General features: G+C 37.6%; 1 protein-coding gene across 1 annotated transcript in view; it reads left to right on the top strand.

Moving 5' to 3' along the window:
- LOC100953497 overlaps positions 1-20,535 on the top strand; it is a 250,344-nt gene that overhangs the window by 53,077 nt on the left and 176,732 nt on the right. The window contains exon 10 of the mRNA XM_023510042.1: positions 6,236-6,296. Coding sequence (XP_023365810.1) covers positions 6,236-6,296 — 61 coding nt within the window. The remainder of the gene's footprint in view (positions 1-6,235; positions 6,297-20,535) is intronic.

Raw genomic sequence — 20,535 nt, 5'->3', positions numbered from 1 at the left:
GAAGAAGTTTCAGACTTTCATAGAACCTTGTCCAATTTTAAATAATCTTTACCATCTTCTTTATTTCAATCTTAATCTTTCAGTTATTGTATTTTGCATCTATCTTTTTTTTTTTTTTTTCTGCTTAGGTCTTGCTGGAAATGAGGACAGCTGGCCAATATTTATCAGATGAGGTTAAAATCACACACTGCTTTAAGGATACTTTTAAATACAAGCAAGTGTAGCTATGTAATTTTAGGGAGTAGCAGTAGACAGAAGTAGTATTCACACAGATAGATAATATCATTAGAAATGTCAGCATCAATTAGAAAATTGTCTATGTATGATTTACAGTAGATGGACTGCTGAATGAAACTTGTCTCTATTCTTACTATGTTAAGAATTATGGAGGGGAAATCCCTTTCCCTCATCCTCTACGTAGATTCTATTTTTAGCCTAGGTAGCTTTGGTAGATCCCAGGGCCATTTGAGGATGCCTGGGAAAATAAATTTGTGATTATGAAACATGATGACAGTCCTACCGACAGTCAAATGATGACCATAACGCTATGAAATTTCCCCCAAACTGAACTGTGGCCACAGGCTACCTTCTTGTCCAGGGGTCCTCAAACTTTTTAAACAGGGGGCCAGTTCACTGTCCCTCAAACCATTGGAGGGCTGGACTGAGGGCCCTGGGATGAGTTTGCTGGTAAGCAGAACAGGCAGCAGAGAAGAAAACAGCCGGTGGGCTGGATAAATGTCCCAGGCGGGCTGCAAGTGGCATGCGGGCTGTAGTTTGAGGATGCTTGTAATCTTGTCTCTACCATCTGAAAAATGGATTATTTCAAAGAATACACATATATGTATGAAGGTCTGACAATTAAGTTTGTGAACTTGCCACCATGAGCATATATTGGCAGCACTGTACAGACAACTCAGTAAGATTTCATAACCTTGGTATATCAGTGTCTCACAACTGTGTTTGTGTCAATGTGTGATAGGGTCTTGCTGAGTGGTGTTTGTAATATTGTTGCATGGTCTTGCTGAGTGGTGTTTGTCATTATTGTTGTGTGGTTTTGTGTACTGTTGCAAGAATGTTGGAGCTTGAATTAGAGCAACAAACAAACATTAAATTTCTTGTTAAACTTGGCAAGAGTGGAAGTGAAATCAAGGACATGTTAGTCCAAGTTTATGGGGATAATTCCATGAAGAAAATGGCAGTGTACAAAGAGATGCAGTGTTTTTCTTAGGGGAGAGAAAGCATCACTGATGAAGAGAGGTTAGGGTAGCCAGTAATGAGCAGAACTGATGAAAACATTGTAAAAATTCATCAAATCATGCATCAAAATCATTGGCTAACTGTGAGAAGCATAGCAGATCAAGTAAATATTGATAGGGAAACAGGAAAATCTCAACTGAAAATCGTGGCAAGAAAAAGGTATGACTCTTGTATCATGACAATGCACCAGCTCACACAGCACAATCTGTGAGGAGATTTTCAGCTGGTGAATCAATAAATGTATTGGTACACCCTTCCTATTCCTCTGATCTGTTCCTCAAGGACTTTTTTCTTTACCCAAAGATAAAGGAAATATTGGACAGAAGACATTATTATGACATTCAGGGCATCAAAGATAATATTATGATAGCTTTGATAGCCATTCCAGAAAAAGAGCTTGAAAATAGCTTTGAAGGGGGGACTAGGTGCTGATACTGGTGCATAGCTTCCCAAAGGGAGTAGTTTGAAGGTGACCATAGTGATGTTCAGCAGTGAGGTATATGGCACTTTATGTAGGATGAGTTCATGAACTTGATTGTTAGACATTGCATATGATCCACTGTATGTATAGAGACACACATATATATACACACATATTACACCCATATACACATACACAGACTATATGTATGTGTGTATATATATATGTTTATAGATCCTAACAGGATCTATGTCTATCCGATTTATGTCTGTATTTATATCATCTGTATAGACACGTATATGCATGCAGGGTTAATGGCTCAAGGGGATTACAAGCTTCCCAGGACAGATAGTTCTTAGTTCTGTCTCTTGTAAAATAAGCATAAAACTAAGTAGTTTTAGAAGTCTTATGTTTTCAGAGAAGGAAGGGTTTTGAAGAGCATCAACTTCAAATCCCTCTCTAGTAGTGGTAGTGGTGGTTGGGTAAAAATAATACCATTATTATTACTATAAAAAAATCCCAAGGTCACCAGAGACTGAATGATCTACTAAAGGTCATATATCTAGTTAATATTGTATCCAGAACTAGAACTCAGGTCTCTTAACCTTAGTTCAATATATATCATGATATTTATGCTTGATTCTTGGAGGAAGTACTGCTCCTTCTTTCCCTGTCCTTTTCTCATTGTTAATGCTATTTTTAATTTTTTTTGTTGGTTTTTATATCTTTTAGCTTGGTACTTGTTGAGCAAGAAGAGGAAAATATAACACTGTTCTCCAATTAACTCTCATAAGAGCATCATTGCATATTGGATCTAAATTTGATTTTATACATAAAATGCCTTGAAAAATAAACAAATGAACTTTATTATGTAGAAACTTTATTATACATTAGAATGATACTTTCTTATGCCTAAAATGGCACTACAATTAAAAATGAACTGATCTTTTTTTATAACTTTGGCAAAATTTAAAGGTAACATTTGTAAATATAAGTAGACTCAAATAGAACTACTACTAGCAAGCTCCCAGGTCTTGTAGAGGATATAAAACTACATGTTTTTAGTAAAATTACCTAGGAAAATACGTGCTTAAACATAATTGAAGCTGTGATAAGATTTGATAAATATTTGTATATTTATATTTCTTTCAGAATTATTATTTTCTTAACCAAAGTATAATTCATGTTCTTTAGCCACTTGCCAAGATATTTTAAGTCCCTTACACTGACGTATATTAAATGTATGGTCTTATTATTAATTTTGAGGTAATGATATTCTGACATTTTATTCACATATTATTTATTCAAATATATCTTTAATCTCCTGTTATTTTCCAGGCACTGTGACTAGCTGTGAGGACATACATGCTCTCTTTCCCCATGTAGTTGTCAGTTCAGTGGGCTGTCTTTTATGTTGAATTATTTTTGAGATAAGCAATAAATTCATAAAGTCAAAACTGAAATCAATATAATTTACCCTCAAGCTAACAATATAAACCAGTTCAAAGACAAAAGTCTGAATTTTAAGGATTTTGAAGGTTAGCATTAGTGTATTAACTATCAGTTACAGATGGCTTATGCTTTGGAACATTATCATTTTTCATTTTATTTATCATGAAGAAATATGCTCACAGCAAGAGGGATTGTTTAAAGTTGCATGGAGTTATAGCACATACACATTAAAATGCTCTAAATTTTATCACAACTAAACACATTCCTATTAAGGCATCATTAAAAAATCACTTTTTTTTTTTTTTTTGCAGTTTTTGGCTGGGATTGGGTTTGAACCCTCCATCTCTGGCATATGGGGCTGGTGCCCTACTCCTTTGAGCCACAGGTGCTGCCCAAAATCACTATTTTTAATGTCTTTTGTTAAGGAAATACAGTTGTAAGTTTGGGATTGACAGCCTAAAAGATCAGCAATATTGTTTTTGTTATTTCCTCATTTACTGGTTGAAATATTAACTTTCTCAGTACCTCAGGAGAGGTTGTTAAAATATGAAACTAGTGGGTTTTTTTAGTACAATTAATTGCACAAAAACATTTATGATTGTATCAAAGTACATTAAGTCACTGTGATTGTGTCAGATTATAATCAGTGAGTCTAAAATACTGACTCCATCTTCAATTTTCAAGTTATACAAAATAACTGTGTTGTACTTTTCCAGTCTAATTGAGAAGGTGCTAAGCTGGAAGTCAGGTATTTCAGCTTCTAGTTCCTATGTGGATACTAGGTAGTGCTATGAGTTTGACCAGCTCACTTCACTTCTCTGTATCTCACTTTATTCATTTATAGAATGGGGACTAGACCAGAATAGCCCTTCAGGACTTTTCACATTCTCACAGGCTATGTATTGTTTCTTGGGTAATAGTTATTATTCTATTCATAATTTTAGTTCTGAACCCTAAATCAAAATAAAAATGTTTCTCTTTTACTAATTACAAAATAACAATATCCCTGGGGAAACCACTTTTCCCAATACCTCCATCACCCCACCTGATGCTGAAATCATTTGAGCAACAATTAAGACTTGACACAGCCTGAAAATAGGACTCTTAGCTTAGAGATCAATTACACTTTACAAGATATTTAATTAAAAATTTTAAGTATTAGAATTCTTTAAATTTTCTCACCTCTCTGCTCCCCTCCCCTCCACTGGTTTCATTTTTTTTTAATGATGTCATGTTCTCTCTTTACCCTTGACTACTCTCTAATATCCCCCCTTCATTTATTTAATCATCAAATTATTTCTTCTTTTATACTATTTTTTGTATTAGAAAAACAAACAGTTTTCTCTACTTTACACACTTCACTTCTGACACTAGATGTGTGGGTCTTATTTTCACACCAAGCGATTCTTCAATTCTCTGTGAACACCACCTGGGTTCGACCTGCCTGGAGTTAGTATTAGTCCCCACAAGTTGAGGTTTCAGTCTGACAAAATAGCCTCCACTTCAGACATCAATCACAAGTCCCAGGTTGTTACCTGTATTTCTGACCAACCAGCTAGAAATCAGGGCTCCTCTGACCCCTCCTTGTATTTGATAATTTGCTAGAATGGCTCACAGAACTCAGGAAAACATTTACTTACTTTTACCAGTTTATGATAAAGCATATCATAAAGGATCCAGATGAACAGTCAGATAAAGAGGTACATAGGACCAGATCTGGAAGGGTCCCGAGCACAGGCACTTCTGTCCCTGTGAAGCTGGGGGGCACTGTGGAAGAACATGTTCATCAACATGGAGCTCTTCAAGTTTTGTATTTCAGGGTATTTTATGGAGCCATGGTTGATTATTGACTCCTTGTCTAGCTCTGTCCTCCTGAGAGGGTGGGGGTGGGGCTGAAAGTTCCAAGCTTGTAATCATGGCTTGGTCTTTCTGGTGACTATCCCCCATCCATTAGCCTGCCAAGAGTTTCTTCATTAGAACAAAAGATACTTCTGTCACCCAAAAATTTCAAGGGAGTTAGAAGCTGCGTGTCAGGAACCCAGCACAGAGATAATATAGTTCTCATTATTTCACAAATTTAAACATTTTGTCCTTCCTTTCCTTACTGCTCTCATATTCTAGGTCAGTGTTTTTTAAAGTCTTGTCCATAGACAACACATCCAAATCCACCAGAGTTCTCATAATTGAAATCACTTGCAAACACCTATTAGTGTAGATTTCTGAGAGTCCATACCTTCAGAACCCAAATCTCTGAGGATAGGGATCTGGATCCATTGCTATCAAGTACCCATTTCAATATACCCAAGAATTCATGTTTTCTTACATAGACTGGATGTGGGTAAAAAACTAATATGTACTGAACTAGTCATGGACTGCTGCCTTTGTGTGTTGTGTCCAGATCACATAGCATCTGGCTTTAGAACAGAGCATTACCTGACATCTCTTATTCTCAACCTCTAATGTTTCTGTCAAAACTCAGGGGCAGGAGAAGTCTTGCTTAACATCCTGTTACACTTAATTTAATCCATTTGTCCTACCTTGGTAAGATTTCTAAATATTAATGAATACATGATTAGTTAATTTAGGCATGATTAGCTTCATCACATTTTAGTTTTTGTTCTTACAAAGATTTAGCTCAGAAAATACAATATTCCCTAATAAAATTCTCTAGTTGTTTCAGAGGGAGATACTTGAAATTCCTAATTTTCTATGGTATCTCTTCCTATAATATTCTCTTAATCCTTTTATTTAATTAAGTCCCTCTCTTTTTGTCTCATAAAGGATCTTTTCTAGGGGGCAGAAATTTCTATATTCTAATTGATTGTATTTATTCCATAAAACTATTCACTGTTGCTATTGGTAATACATCCTCTCCCCACCCCCACACACCCCCACATGAACCACTTTGGGTACCAGAGCATTGTAGCAGAGAATTTGGTTGTCTCAGGGAACACGTTAGTTGTTGAGATAGGAGCGATGGTGGCAGAATCCTTGGTAGAGTGTGGGCAGTCCTGCCAGGCTATATGGAAAACAATCATTTTATTTGAAACCTGTGCTTCTATGTGGAAAAAAGGTGTCAATCTCTAAATGACATTTTCATTACAGACATAAAGGAGATGAATCCCAGAAGTGGGTGTTTGGAACTGATGGCTGCATTTATTCTAAGGTAAGGACTTTATAAGCTACAGCTTTTATTCCTAAGTTTTTCTATTCCCAGATTCTTAAGAAATGTACTGTCTATTATTGAGAGCAAGAAATGTTTTTTATGCACAAATCATTTCACTCTGTGTCTAGATGCTTAGAATTTAACTTAACTCAATACTTTCCTTTGAGGTTTTGTTTGATTTGATTTAAAAACACAAATTTTCCAAAACCAAAAATAATTGCCCCCAATTCACTGTTGTGATAGACCCAGCATTTCAGGTGTTCAGTCTGTTAATCATTAAAATGATGAGATGATTGGAAGTTTGGAAAATTGGCAGTATCTAACAAAACTGAACATAACTATATAGCCCAGCAATTCCCCAAATAGTTATATATGCTAACAGAGATATGTACATATCTTAAGGGCAAGATATTTACTACAATGTTAATAGCAGGACTAATTGTAATAGCCTTAGATTGTGGATTACTCAAATGCTTGTCAGCATTAGAAGGGATAAATAAATTGTGATATAAAGTATATATTCATTGGAATACTAGATGGTACAGTTGGCAAACTTCTGGGTTGGGTCTAAATTTCCTTCTTTTTGTAAGGACATCTGTCATATTGAATTAGGGCCCATTTCAATGACCCCAGTATTAACTTGACTATCTGCAAGGAACCTATTCCAAAGAAGGTCACATTCACAGGTGCTAGGGGTTAGAATTTCAACACACCTGTTTTTGTGACACTGTTTAGCCTATAATGCATAGTGTGTCAGTTCTGAATTTACTGCCATTCAGTTCCAAATCTCCCCTTCATTGTCTGGCACCTGCTGTAGGCAGCTTTGAAACAAAGTGCTGCCAATGGGGCACATTCTTATGTTTTCCTTAAACATATCCCTCTTGGGTGGTGTCATAGGTTTACTTATGCTACTATAACAAAATGCCACAGACTAAGTTAAAAAAATATGAAAAATTATTTCCCATTGTTCTGGTGACTAGAAAGTATAAGATCAGGGCACCAGTAGGTCTAGTTTCTGATAAGAGCTGCTTTCTGCTTCCAAGATGGCATCTTATTACTGCATCCTCTGGGAGGGAACAAATGTTATATCCTCCCATGGCAGAAGGGACTGAAGGGAATGAGCAGACCCTCTCAAGACTTTGATAAGGGCCCTAATCCTACTCATGAGGGGTCCAACCTTAGAGGCCTGATCTCTTAATACTACCACATTGGCAGAGTTTCAACACAAGTTTTGAGGAACACATTCAGACCATAAGATTCACCCCCAGCCCCCAAATTCATGTCCTTATATGCAAAATACATTCATTCCATCCCAGAACCCCCAAAGCCTTAACTTGTTCCTATACCAACTCAAAAGTCTGAAATCCAAAGTCTCATTTAATTATCACCTAAATTAGTTAATGGGTAAGGCTCAAAGATACAATTCATTCTGAGGTAAACTGCTGTCCAGATTTGTGCCTGCAAAATCAAACATGTTTCCAAAATATAGTAGTGGGACATGCATAGTGTAGATATTCTCATTCCAAAAGTTTCCAAGAAAGTCCCAAACCCAACAAGGCAAACAACATTAAATCTTGAGGCCTGAGAATCACCTTTTGTGACTCCATGTCCCACCTGTTGGACACACTGGAATAGAGACTGGGTCTCCAAGTCTCCAGGTATCCTTATACTCATGGATTTGTTGGGTTTAGACCACACTGTAGATCTCATAGGTTGGAACCTCATACTTGTACCTCTTCCAGGCTGGAGTTAGATACTGGTGGCTCTACAGTTCTGGGTTATTGGGGGTGGTTCTGCTCTCACTGTTCCACTAGTTATTGTCTTAGTGGAGACTCTGTGGTAACTCTGCCCCATGACAGTTTTGTGCCTGGGCAAGCTTCTCTGAGGCATACTTTGAAATCAAGGTGGAAGTGATACAGGGTTACCCCTATTCAGGGATGGACAGGAACCCCTCTTTCCTAGGCCTGGGCAATTTCATGTAAGGTGGATATCTTCTGAAGTGGACTCACTGATGTTTTGCCTGGAGCTGGAGGGATTGCATTCATTTGTTAATATACTCATCAACATTGAAAAAGTGTCTTCCATCTGACAAGTCCTGGCCAACTGTAATTCTCAAGACCTTCTATCAGTCTAGACAGAAGACCCCTGGGAGATTTCCCACTTTAGTCTTTCTCTTTACAGAAGCCCTGGTACTTTTTATTCCTTCTGTATTCCTTTCTATCTAAAAAATTCTATCTTACCACTAATCTGTGGTCTGTGGGTTCATTCTTCAAATCTCTAAGACCAAGGACCTACTACAGGAAGAAATTCCCTCAACAGAGATAGATAGGCCTATACAGTTCATGCACTCTGTGTACTTGCAGTGGTAGTACTGTGGATACTTTGCTAGAAAGCAAAGGCTCTATCATAGTGAAGGGGTCCCAAGTGGATTGCCACTTTTGGCTTTCTGTCTAGGGGTTTATATACGGTTTCTAATCATATCTCCTTCCCTACAGGCGGGGGCTTTGGGGAAATATATCGTATATGTAAAATATGTCACAGCCATTGGCACCAAAGGCCTGTGGGCAGAAGTTCATTTTAAAACTGCCATTTTGTAGGAATGTGTAGATGTTTTAAGTGTTTCATTCTCCCCCAGACAGTGGTGGCTTAGATGGAACCTTGGTCAAACTTTTTTATGAGGCTGCTTAGACTCAGATAATGGAGTCTGTGTCCAGCCCTAGGTGGAGGCAGCCTACTTCATGACTATTTAAATAACCTCTAACAAGATTTAGGCTCTGTCTATAGTTTCCATCTTCTTCTGAGTTCTCCCAGAATCTCCCTTTATGGTCTGTTCATGGCAATATAGGACTTTTCTAGCCTGCTCCCCAAAACTCTTATAGCCCTTGTCTATTATACAGTTCCAAAACTGCTTCCACATTTTCAGCTATAAGTTATACCAACACCACATTTCTTGGTACCAATTTCTGTCTTAGTTTCATGTATGCTACTATAACAAATTACCACTGACTGGGTAATTTATAAACAATAGAAATTTATTTTTCACACTTCTGGAGACTGAGCGAATATGTGTGACCATAGTCTGGGGAGCCATACACAAAAAGCCTTAAGCAAACAGTCCCAGGGTGGTTGGGTTACATTTTGGTTTTCTGCATTTTAGAGAGATAGATATTGCAGGTAAAATCATAAACCAATATATGGAAGATATACACTGGTCTGGTTCCAAAAGGTAGGACATCTCAAAGTGGGTGCTTATAGGTCATAGGTGAGTTCAAAGATTCCCTGATTTTTAATTCCTTAAAGAAATGAAGCTTTGCCTAGGCCAGGCACAGTGACTCATTCCTGTAATCCTATTACTTTGGGAGGCTAAAGTAGGAGGATCTCATGAGGCCAAGTGTTAAGAACCAGCCAGGGTAACATAGAGAGACCCCATCCCTATAAAAAATAAAAAAATTAGCTTGATATGGTAGTATGAGTCTATAGCTCTAGCTACTCAGAAGGCTGAGGCAGAAAGTTTGAGGGTGCAGTGAGTTATGATGATGCCACTGCATTCTAGCCTAGGCATCAGAGTAGGAGAAAAAATTTTTTTTGTTTAAAGGCTTAGAGTGTTAAGATAAGGAACTCTTTCAAGATCATGGGCAGCCAGAGAAGATGGCAGCCAAGTAATAGTTTCTTTGCAACTAGGTACAGTGAAATTAGGGAGAGAAGACTCCAGGCATCTTTGGCTGGTGGGATCTGCCCAGAAACAGCCCTTTGGAGACATAGGGAGATAGTGAGAGACTTCTAGACTCCATGAGGAGGATAAAAACAGTGGAGAACCTGCAAGTGGTGGGTGCATTTGTTGGGTCGGAGGCCACTCACAGCTGTAACTTTAGGAACAGTGAGAGTGTAAACAGGACAGGCCTTGCATGAGGGATGTTTTGTTCTTTTGGACTTGGGCACGCAATTGAACTACATTGGGAGATCTTGGGTGAGAGTACAGATGACTTTGAGCATTGTCTAGGGCCCTGGACTGAGCTGTGAGCTGGAAGGGAGCTAATATTGTTCAGCTGTGGACTACTAGCACAGCCACTGTGGGAGGACTGCCCCTGCAGGCTTCACACTCAGGGCTGCAGTGTGAGGATTGGTTGAGAGATCTTGGGCAAGTAATCTAGTGACTGAGCAGCCCAAAGGCAGGAACTGAGACACTGGGGAAAAGAGGAGATCTCAGTGTTTGGCAGATTACAGCCTTGACCGTCAGGGGCATAGAGTGAGACTGGTTTGGGCACGCTAGATAAGCAGGCAGCCACTTCAGGAGAGATCCCAGTGACAATTGCTTTCCTGGGAAAGGTTCTGCTTAGCCAAGGATAACAGCTTACAGTGTTTTTTTAAGTAGGCTGAGGAGACATTTTTATGGGGTTTGAGAAATCACCAGAGGCCTTTAGGATCCATTTTGTACAGCTGTATCAGCATTGTGATTAACATCTCATACCCCAGAAGATCACCTGTTGCCCAGATAATTTTCAGCAAGATATATATATATATATATATATATATATATACTGTTTTATCTTTTGGTTTTGGATTTTTTTTTTTTTAATTTCAACATTTTCCCTCTGGATTTTCCTTTTTTTCTTTTTCATTCTTTTCTTTCTTCATTTTTCTAGTTTAAATACAATTTTCCATTGTTGCTTTTTTTTTTAACAATTAGAACCTCATTTTTGCTAGTGTTTCTGCCCCTATTATTTGGTTTTTCCCCCAATTTTATCCCATAAGGGTTTTTGTTTGTTTGTTTTGGTTTGATTTATAGTATTTTTGTCTTTCCTCTCTACCTGGTAGAGGTGAGATACTGTGTCTGAACAGGCTGACAAAGAGCCACTGACCTCAAGGGAAGCATCCAACCCAGCAACCCCAGAGGTAGGGGGTGGTTTAAGATTGGGTCAAAGTACCCTACTATACACCTATATTACTCCTGTCTTCCTCTTTTTGAGCCTCTATTCTTTTTGTCTATATTCCGTTTTACTCATCCCCCTCCTTGCGTTTTCCTCTTTCTTTTTTTAATCTTTTTTTCCCCTCTTGCTCTTCAATCGTCTCATCCTTCCGGTCCTATATCCAAAGGACTCATCAAAACTTTAGGCCAAAACAAAACAAAACAAACAAACAAACAAACAAAAAACTTTAGGCCAGAGGCACAGTAACTAAAAGAGCTAGAGGAAGTGAAAGAAAAATTAGGGCAAGGAAACAGATAAAAGAAACACTCATAAGGAAGAATCAGCAAAGAAATCCTGACAACATGAAAGATCAGTCCAGAGAAACTCCCCTAAGGGACTGAGAGGTAGCTACTGCAGAAGACAGAGAGGAATTTAAAATACAGATGATGAAAACAATGAAGGAATTTCTGAGAAAGTGGAAAATAACCAAAAGGAAATCCAAAAACAGAATCAAATAAGAGATGAATGATATGAAGAATATAGAAAGGATATAGCAGAGCTGCAGGAATTGAAGCAGTCAATTAGGGAACTTAAAGATACAATAGAAAGTATCAACAGCAGATTAGATCATGCAGAGAAAGAATCTCAGAGGTAGAGGACAAGGCTCCAAGAGGCACAAAAGAAGAGAGAGAAAGCAGAATGTTCGCTGACAGAATTATGGGACTTAATGAAGTGTTCAAACATACGAGTTATAGGTATCCCAGAAGGGGAAGAAGAATGCCCTAGAGGAATGGAAGCCATACTAGAGAATATGATAAATGAAAATTTCCCAAATAGCACCAACAATTCTGACACACTCCTTTCAGAGGAATATCGGATCCCACGTTGCCTTGACTCTAATAGAGCTTCTCCAAGACACATTGTGATGAACCTGTCTAAAGTCAAGACAAAAGAAAAGATTTTGCACGCTACTAGGAGTAAGCGTCAATTGACCTGCAGGAACAAATCCATCACGGTGACTGCAGACTTCTCTAATGAAACTTTTCAAGCCAGAAGACAATGGTCATCTACCTTTAATCTACTTAAATAGAATAACTTCCAGCCCAGAATTCTATATCCCACTAATCTAAGTTTTAAAACTGATGGAGAAATCAATTTTTTTACTAATATGCAAACATTGAGGAAATTTACCACAACAAGAGCAGCTCTTCAGGAATTACTTCAACCTGTTCTATACACTGACCATCGCAAGGGACCACCAGCAAAGTAAGCACCCAGAAATTAAAGGACAGAACCTAGCTCCCACAATGATGCAAAAGACAAAATTAAGCAATGGACTTTCACAAAATAAGATGAATAGAATGTTACCACACTTATCAATTATTTCAATAAATGTTAATGGGTGAACTCCCCACTAAGGAGCCATAGATTGGCTGATTGGATTAAAAAACATAAATCATCCATTTGTTTCTGCAGGAAGCACACTTAGTCTCAAAAGATAAATTTAAGCTCAGAGTTAAGGGTTGGAAGACAGTGTTTTCAGGCAAACAGAATCCAGAAGAAAGGAGGGGTTGCAATCTTATTTTCAGATACAAGTGGATTTAAAGCAACTAAAGTAAAAAAAGACAATGATGGTCACTTCATATTGGTTAAGGGAAAAATACAACAAGAAGACATTTCAATTCTAAATATTTATGCACTCAAATGGTCCTAGATTCTTGAAACAGACCTTACTTAGTCTGAGCAGTATATTATATAACACCATAATAACAGGGGACTTTAAGATTCCTTTTACTGAGCTGGACAGATCCTCTAAACAGAAATTTAACAAAGATATAAGGGACTTAAATGAGACCCTAGAACAACTGTGCTTGATAGATGTATATCGAACACTCCATCCTAAGGATAAAGAATATACATTCTTCTCATCACCCCATGGAACATTCTCCAAAATTTATCATATCCTAGGACACAAAGCAAACCTCAACAGAATCAAAAGAATTGAAATTTTACCTTGCATCTTCTCAGACCACAAGGCACTAAAAGCAGAATTCAACTCCAACAAATATGTTCAACCCCACACTAAGGCATCAAAATTAAACAACCTTATGCTGAATGATAGTTGGGTATAGGAAGAAATAAAAAAGGGTATCATTAATTTCCTTGAGCATAACAACAATAAAGACACAAGCTGCAACCTATGGGATATTGCAAAAGCAGTCCTGAGAGGAAAAATTATCACTTTAGAAGCCTACATTCGAAAAACAGAAAGAGAGTGCATCAACAAACTCACAAGCCATCTTATGGAATCGGAAATAGAAGAATAATCTAAGCCTAAACCCAGAAGAAGAAAAGAAGTATCCAAAATTAAATCAGAGATTAATGAAATTGAAAACAAAAGAATCATTCAGAAAATTAAGGAAAGAAGGAGTTGATTTTTTGAAAAAATAAACAAAATTAATACTCCTTTGGCCAGACTAACTAGAAATAGAAAAGTAAAATCTCTAGTAACCTCAATCAGAAATGATAAAGGGGAAATAACAACTGATACCACAGAGATACAAAAGATTATCTCTGAATATTACCAGAAACTCTATGCTCAGAAATTTGACAATGTGAAGGAAATGGATCAATATTTGGAATCACACTGTCTCCTTAGACTTAGTTCAGAAGAAATAGATCTCTTGAACAGGCCGATTTCAAGCACTGAGATCAAAGTTACAATAAAAAAATCTCCCAACAAAAAAATGCCCTGGTCTGGATGGCTTCACACTGGAATTCTATCAAACCTTCAAAGAAGAGCTTATTCCCATATTGCAGAACTTATTTCAGAAAATGAGGAGGAAGGAATCTTCCCCAACATGTTCTATGAAACAAATATCACCCTGATACCAAAACCAGGAAAAGACCCAACTAAAAAGGAGAACTTCAGACCAATTTCACTAGTGAATATAAATGCAAAAATTCTCAACAGAATCCTAGCCAATAGATTACAGCTTATCATCAAAAAAGTTATACATTATGATCAAGTAGATTTCATCCCAAGGATGCAAGGCTGGTTTAATATACGCAAGTCCATAAACGTTGTTCACCATATCAATAGAAGCAAAAACAAAGCCCATATGATCCTGTCAATAGATGTAAAAAAAAGCATTTGATAAAACTCAGCATCCTTTTCTAAATAGACCACTGAAGAGTATAGGCATAGGTGGCACATTTCTTAAACTTATTGAAGCTGTCTGTGACAAACCCAGGCTAATATCTTACTGAATGGAGCTACACTGAAAGTTTTTCCACTTAGAACTGGAACCAGACAAGGTTGTCATCTGTCGCCATTACTATTCAACATAGTGCTGGAAGTTCTAGCCAATACAATTAGGCAAGACAAGGAAATAAAGGGCATCCAAATGGGAACAGAGAAGGTCAAACTCTCCCTCTTTGCTGAAGATATGATCTTATACTTGGAGAACTCCAAAGATTCAACCACAAGACTCCTGGAAGTCATCAAAAAATATAGTAATGGGCTTGGTGCCCGTAGTTCAGTGGTTATGATGCCAGCCACATACACCGAGGCTGGAGGATTCAAACCTGGCATGGCCTGCTAAAAACAACAAATACAACAAAAAAACTGCGGAGTATTGTGGTGGACACTTGTGTTCTTACCTACTTGGGAGGCTGAGGCAAGAGAATTGCTCAGGCCCAAGAGTTTGAGGTTGCTGTGATCTGTGACACCGTGGCACTCTACTGAGGACAACATAATGAGACTCTGTCTTAAAAATAATAAAAAAGGAACTTATAAAAATATACAGTAATGTCTCAGAATATAAAATCAATGTCCACAAGTCCAGCCTTTGTATATACCAACAGCCAAGATGAGAGGCTAAGCTAATAAAGGACACAACTCCCTTCACCATAGTTTCAAAGAAAATGAAATACCTAGGAATAAACCTAACAAAAGAGATGAAGGACTTCTATAAAGAAAATTATGAAACCCAGAAAGGAAATAGCAGAGGACTTTAACAAATGGAAGAACATACCATGCTCATGGCTGGGATGAATTGGCATTGTTAAAATGGCTATACTTCCCAAAGCAACCTACCAATTCAATACCATCCCTATTAAAATACCAACAATGTACTTTCAAGACTTGGAAAAAATGATACTGTGTTTTGTATGGAACCAAAAACAAAACCCCATATAGCTAAGGCAGTTCTTAGTAGTAAGAATAAAGCTGGGGGTATCAGCCTACCAGATTTTAGGTTGTACCACAAGGCCATAGTGGTCAAGACAGTATGGTACTGGCACAAAAATAGAGACATAGACATTTGGATTCAAATAGAAAACCAGAAAATGAAACTAATATTCTACAACCACCTAATCTTTGATAAACCAAACAAGAACATACACTGGGGGCAAGACTCCCTATTTACTATATGGTGCTAGGAAAACTGAATATCCACATGCAAAAAACTGAAACTGGACTCGCACCTCTCTCCACTCACAAAAATTGATTCAAGATGGATAAAGGACTTACATTTAAGGCATGAAATGATAAAAATCCTCAAAGAAAGCATAGGAAAAACACTGGAAGATACTGGCCTGGGTAAAAGACTTTATGAAGAAGACTGCCATGGCAATTGCAATAATAACCAAAATAAACAAATGGGACTTAAACTGAAAAGCTTCTGTACAGCTAAGGAGACAACAGCCAAAGCAAATAGACAACCTACCCAACAGGAAAGGATATTTGCATATTTTGAATCAGACAAAGGCTTAATAACTGGGATCTATAGAGAACCCAAATTAATCCACATGAAAAAAGCCAACAATCCCATACATCAATGGGGAAGAAAGACGAACAGAAACTTCTTTCAAGAAGACAGATGAATGGCTAGCAAACATATGAAAAAATGCTCATCATCCTTAATTATTAGAGAATTGCAAATCAAAACCATCCTGAGATACTGTCTAACCCCAGCGAAAATGGTCTATATCACAAAATCTCAAAATTGCAGATGCTGGTGTGGATGTGGAGAGCAAGGAACACTTTTCCACCAGTGGTGGAACTGTAAACTAATGTAACCTTTTTGGAAGGAAGTATGGAGAAACCTCAAAGAACTTAATCTAGAACTCCTTTTGATCCTGCAATCCCATTACTGGGCATCTATCCAGAAGGAAAGAAAAAACCTTTTATCATAAGGACACGTGCACTAGACTGTTTATTGCAGCTCAATTTACAATTGCCAAAATGTGGAAACAGCCTAAATGCCCCCCAAACCCAGGAATGGATTAACAAGCTGTGGTACATGTATACTGTGGAATACTATTCAGCCATTAATAAAATGGAGACTTTACAGCATTTGCATTAATCTGGATGGAAGTGGAACTCAGTATAGCTTCACAAGAATGGAGAAGCATGAATCCTATGTATTCAATTTTAATATAAGAACAATTAATGACAATTAATGACATGGTTGGGGATGGGGGAAGGGGAGTGCAGAGAGAGAGGGAAGGAGGGAGAGGAATTGGGTTTCAGTGTGTGACACATCTTGTACCCTCAATGAATCCTCAACAATAATAAAGAGATTAAAAAAATAAAAGATAAGGAAGTCTGTTAATCAGAGGCAAGGAGCAATACACTGGCTCAAGTGATCCGTTGAACAAAATGATGGCCTGCAAATAATTTAATCTTTGGTCTATAAGGCCTTAGGTTATGTTAATAATTTAGTATCTTATGGTCACAGTCTGTTTGGTCAGTTATGACCTCTGTTTTAACATTAACGCTGGTCAGATGTGTCTAAACTACAAAGTGGAGTGGGAGTGGGTATCACCAGATGTGTCTGACCTCCCTTCCCTTCACAGCCAATTCACTGTTAAGATTTTTCTAGAGTCTCCTTGGCCAAGAGGGGATCCGTGCAGTCATCAGGGTGCTTAGGATTTTATTTTAGTTCACACTAACTCAACCAAGATTACACATCATTATCTCTGCTTATGAGTAGGAATTTGACACAGCTATGAAATGTCAAAGCATTTTGAAAATCACCATTATCTAATTTTGTTCAAGATTCACTCCGACTTTTGTGTTAGTCATCCCTCATTGCCCTTCTGATCTCCACCATATTCCTGAGCTAGAGTGAAGCTTGAGGTAGCGGATGAGGGAGTCACAGGAATAATGAAGCATGTACATCTTATTAAAAATAAAAGCAGGGTTTTGAGAAGGTACAAAAATATATACCTCTAGCTGTGTGGCCTATACCTATATATGATGAGTTAATTCTGAGACATACCTGAACTTAACAGAGCAAAATCAAAGTGTAAGTGTGCCTTTTTACCTTTCTTTTCTCCATTTGGATGCCTAATTATCTACTTCTGCTAATCTGTTCTTTTTACTTCTCCTTTTCACCCAATTTATAATGTTTTAATTATTCCCAACAGTACTATTGCTGATGCCTAGGTTTATATTTCAAACATGGTTTATTTTAAAGAAGGTTTTGTTACTAAAATCTCAGCACTCATTCTTGAGGCCGAATCAGAAAAACAAAAACAAGTGGTTTTTTAGAAGGAGAGGGAAATTCATTACTTTGCTGGCAATGGAGGAAACATCACAGACTATTTGTCCCTAAAACTGAATTTACCTGGTCCATAAGCAGAAGCACAGAGCTTATAAAAGGGAAGGCCTATTGTCATTCAACTACAGTTAATGATTCTTATAGTCCCATTTCTGCTGAAGATAAACTGTGCCCTCCACCTGGAGGCCTGCCTGCACACACCTTGGCACCTCTGCCAGTTGGCCAGGCACCAGTCTCCAGGCCCGTCTCTGTAGTGCACAGAATACAAAACATTCCCTTACCCCTCACAACCACCACTCAAGGCAGGAATGCAGATTTCAATTTCCAAAAACAATGGGGGACATTTGAAAGAGACAGCAAACATTAGGCTATTTCCTCTGTTACAGTTTTGATTCTATTATAAAACTCTATTTCCAAACACAATCACTGATATATTTTATAATAGTTAATCTATATTCCCAGAGTAAAACTAATTATTAAAGAGGTATTTTATTCTGTTAGAGGTTTAGAAATCTTGATTAGCTCTAAATTTAGTCATATCTGAAACTGTTCCCATCTAGTTAAGGATAAAATGGAGGATAATTTGATAATTATTTACAGCTGGATCAAAATGTAGCTCATGTTATTTATTTATTTAAAAAAAGGAAACTGGTTTAGGATTTTTTTTTTTTTTTATTTGAGACAGAGTCTCATTTTGTCACACTCTGTAGAGTGCTATAGCATCATAGCTCATGACAACCTCAAACTCTTGGGCTCAAGTGATTCTCTTGCCTCAGCCTCCCAAATAGCTGGGACTTACAGGCACCCACCACAACACCTGGCTATTTGTTGTTGTTGTTGTCGTTGTTTAGCAGGCCAGGGCCAGTTTGAACCCACCAGCACTGGTGCATGTGGCCGGCTCCCTAACCACTGAGATATGGGCCTGCTTTAGGATGTTAATACTGATCCTGGCCCTGACACTTGTTAGCTATGTGGGCTTAGGTAAGTCATTTAATCTTTTGTAAGCCTCACATTCTTCCTCCGCAAAGTGGAGATCTATCTATTTATATATAGTTTTATATATACTAGCATTTAAAGTATTTAGCACAGATTCCCGCTTATAACAGCAGATCAATAACTTGTAGCTAATAGTGATAATAGTAATGAACAAACTTAAATGCATTTATTGCATTTTGTTACAATATTTATACTTGGTTTTTTTTTTTTTTTTTAAATAGAGACAGAGTTGAGTGCTCGGTAGAGTGCTAAGGCATCACACAGCTTATGGCAACCTCCAACTCCTGGGCTTAGGCGATTCTCTTGCCTAGCCTCCTGACTAACTGGGACTACAGGTGCCCACCACAATGCCCAGCTATTTTTTTTGTTGCAGTTTGGCCAGGGCTGGGTTTGAACCTGCCACCCTTGGTATATGGGGCTGGTGCCCTACCCACTGAGCCACAGGCACCGCCCCAGAATAATTTTTTTCTTTTATTTTGTTTGTTTTCAAAGTTAACCATTCCTCCACTTATTTGCAAAAAGACAGTAACATTATATAATTTCTCTTATACAATTCACTAGTTTTAGGTAAGTTAAGAATTTAAGCTTAAATATTGAATAATAATAGAAAAAAGTATGGGTTAAAGCATTTAACCCAGTGTAGTAGTGAGTAGACATCTTTGTAAGTATGCAAACTCAGATGGAATTCATAAATGAAAATACTAATGACTTTGAGTATATAAACATTTTAAAGCTCCTAAATCTAAAATAGCTTAAGCAAAAGTAAACAGGGAAATAATGACAAATATGGAAAATCATTACAAGAGACCCATCAGAGAGTGAGATAATGCTCTCAATGTATATTAAAGCTGATGGAACAGTAGAAAAAAATACGCATTTCAATTGAAAATGGTCACAGGGCATGAAAAGGAAGTACGTGACAGAATAAAAATTAAAAGAGACAAATCAAATGAAAAGTTTAGCTTCACTAGAGATTAAATAATAGAAAACTGATGAGATTCTATTTTCTCCCTATTAAAAACATAGGAAGGTGTAAAACAAGGAAGATAAGGTTGATGAATATGTAAGAAACATACTCATTTTGTGTTAGTATTAGTTATCTATCACTACTTAACAAATTACCTCAAAAGCATAGTAATTTAAAGGAGCAAACATTTCTTACCTCGCAGTTAGGAATCCGAAGTGTCTTAGCTGGGTAGTTCTAACTCAACATTTCTTATGAGGTGGCAGCTAGGGTGTTCACCGGAGTTGCAAACATCTGAGGCTTGACTAGGGCTGGACGATTTGCTTCTCAGCACACTGGAGCTGTTGCCCAGAAGCATTAATTCTGTGACTTGTAGGTCTTTCCATAGCACTCTTCTCAACAGAATTAGTGAACCAAAAAAGTAACAGAGAGCAAGAAAGCAAAATGGAAACTGAAGTGTCTCTTGTAACCCAGTCTCAGAGTTTCTCAGCCAGTCTGAGAAGCCAAGCTGAAGCAGTAGCTGACCTAGTTTGCTGAGCCCACATTCTTTCCCCACACACCTTCCATGTTTGTCTACCTACAGTTTCTCCATGATTGAGAGGATGTTTATCTCAAAAGACCTTGGGAGGTGATAGTAACCCTTAGACAACAACTGTTGGTATGTTGTTACAGTAAAGGGTACTTTTATGTTAAGGATTGTTATGTTGTCAGAGCAAAGGCCAGCCATATGTTATTTTCTTTGATAGTTCTTTTAAAGTTAATTTTTTCTGGGTTTGTTTCCTTGTATTACATTATAAAAACTG

The sequence above is a fragment of the Otolemur garnettii genome, unplaced genomic scaffold, assembly GCF_000181295.1.
Source record: "Otolemur garnettii isolate 467f Iridium unplaced genomic scaffold, OtoGar3 scaffold00001, whole genome shotgun sequence".
NCBI classification, from domain to species: Eukaryota; Metazoa; Chordata; class Mammalia; order Primates; family Galagidae; genus Otolemur; species Otolemur garnettii.
Note: the sequence above shows the minus strand (reverse complement) of the source record. Positions and strands in the feature narration are given on the sequence as shown.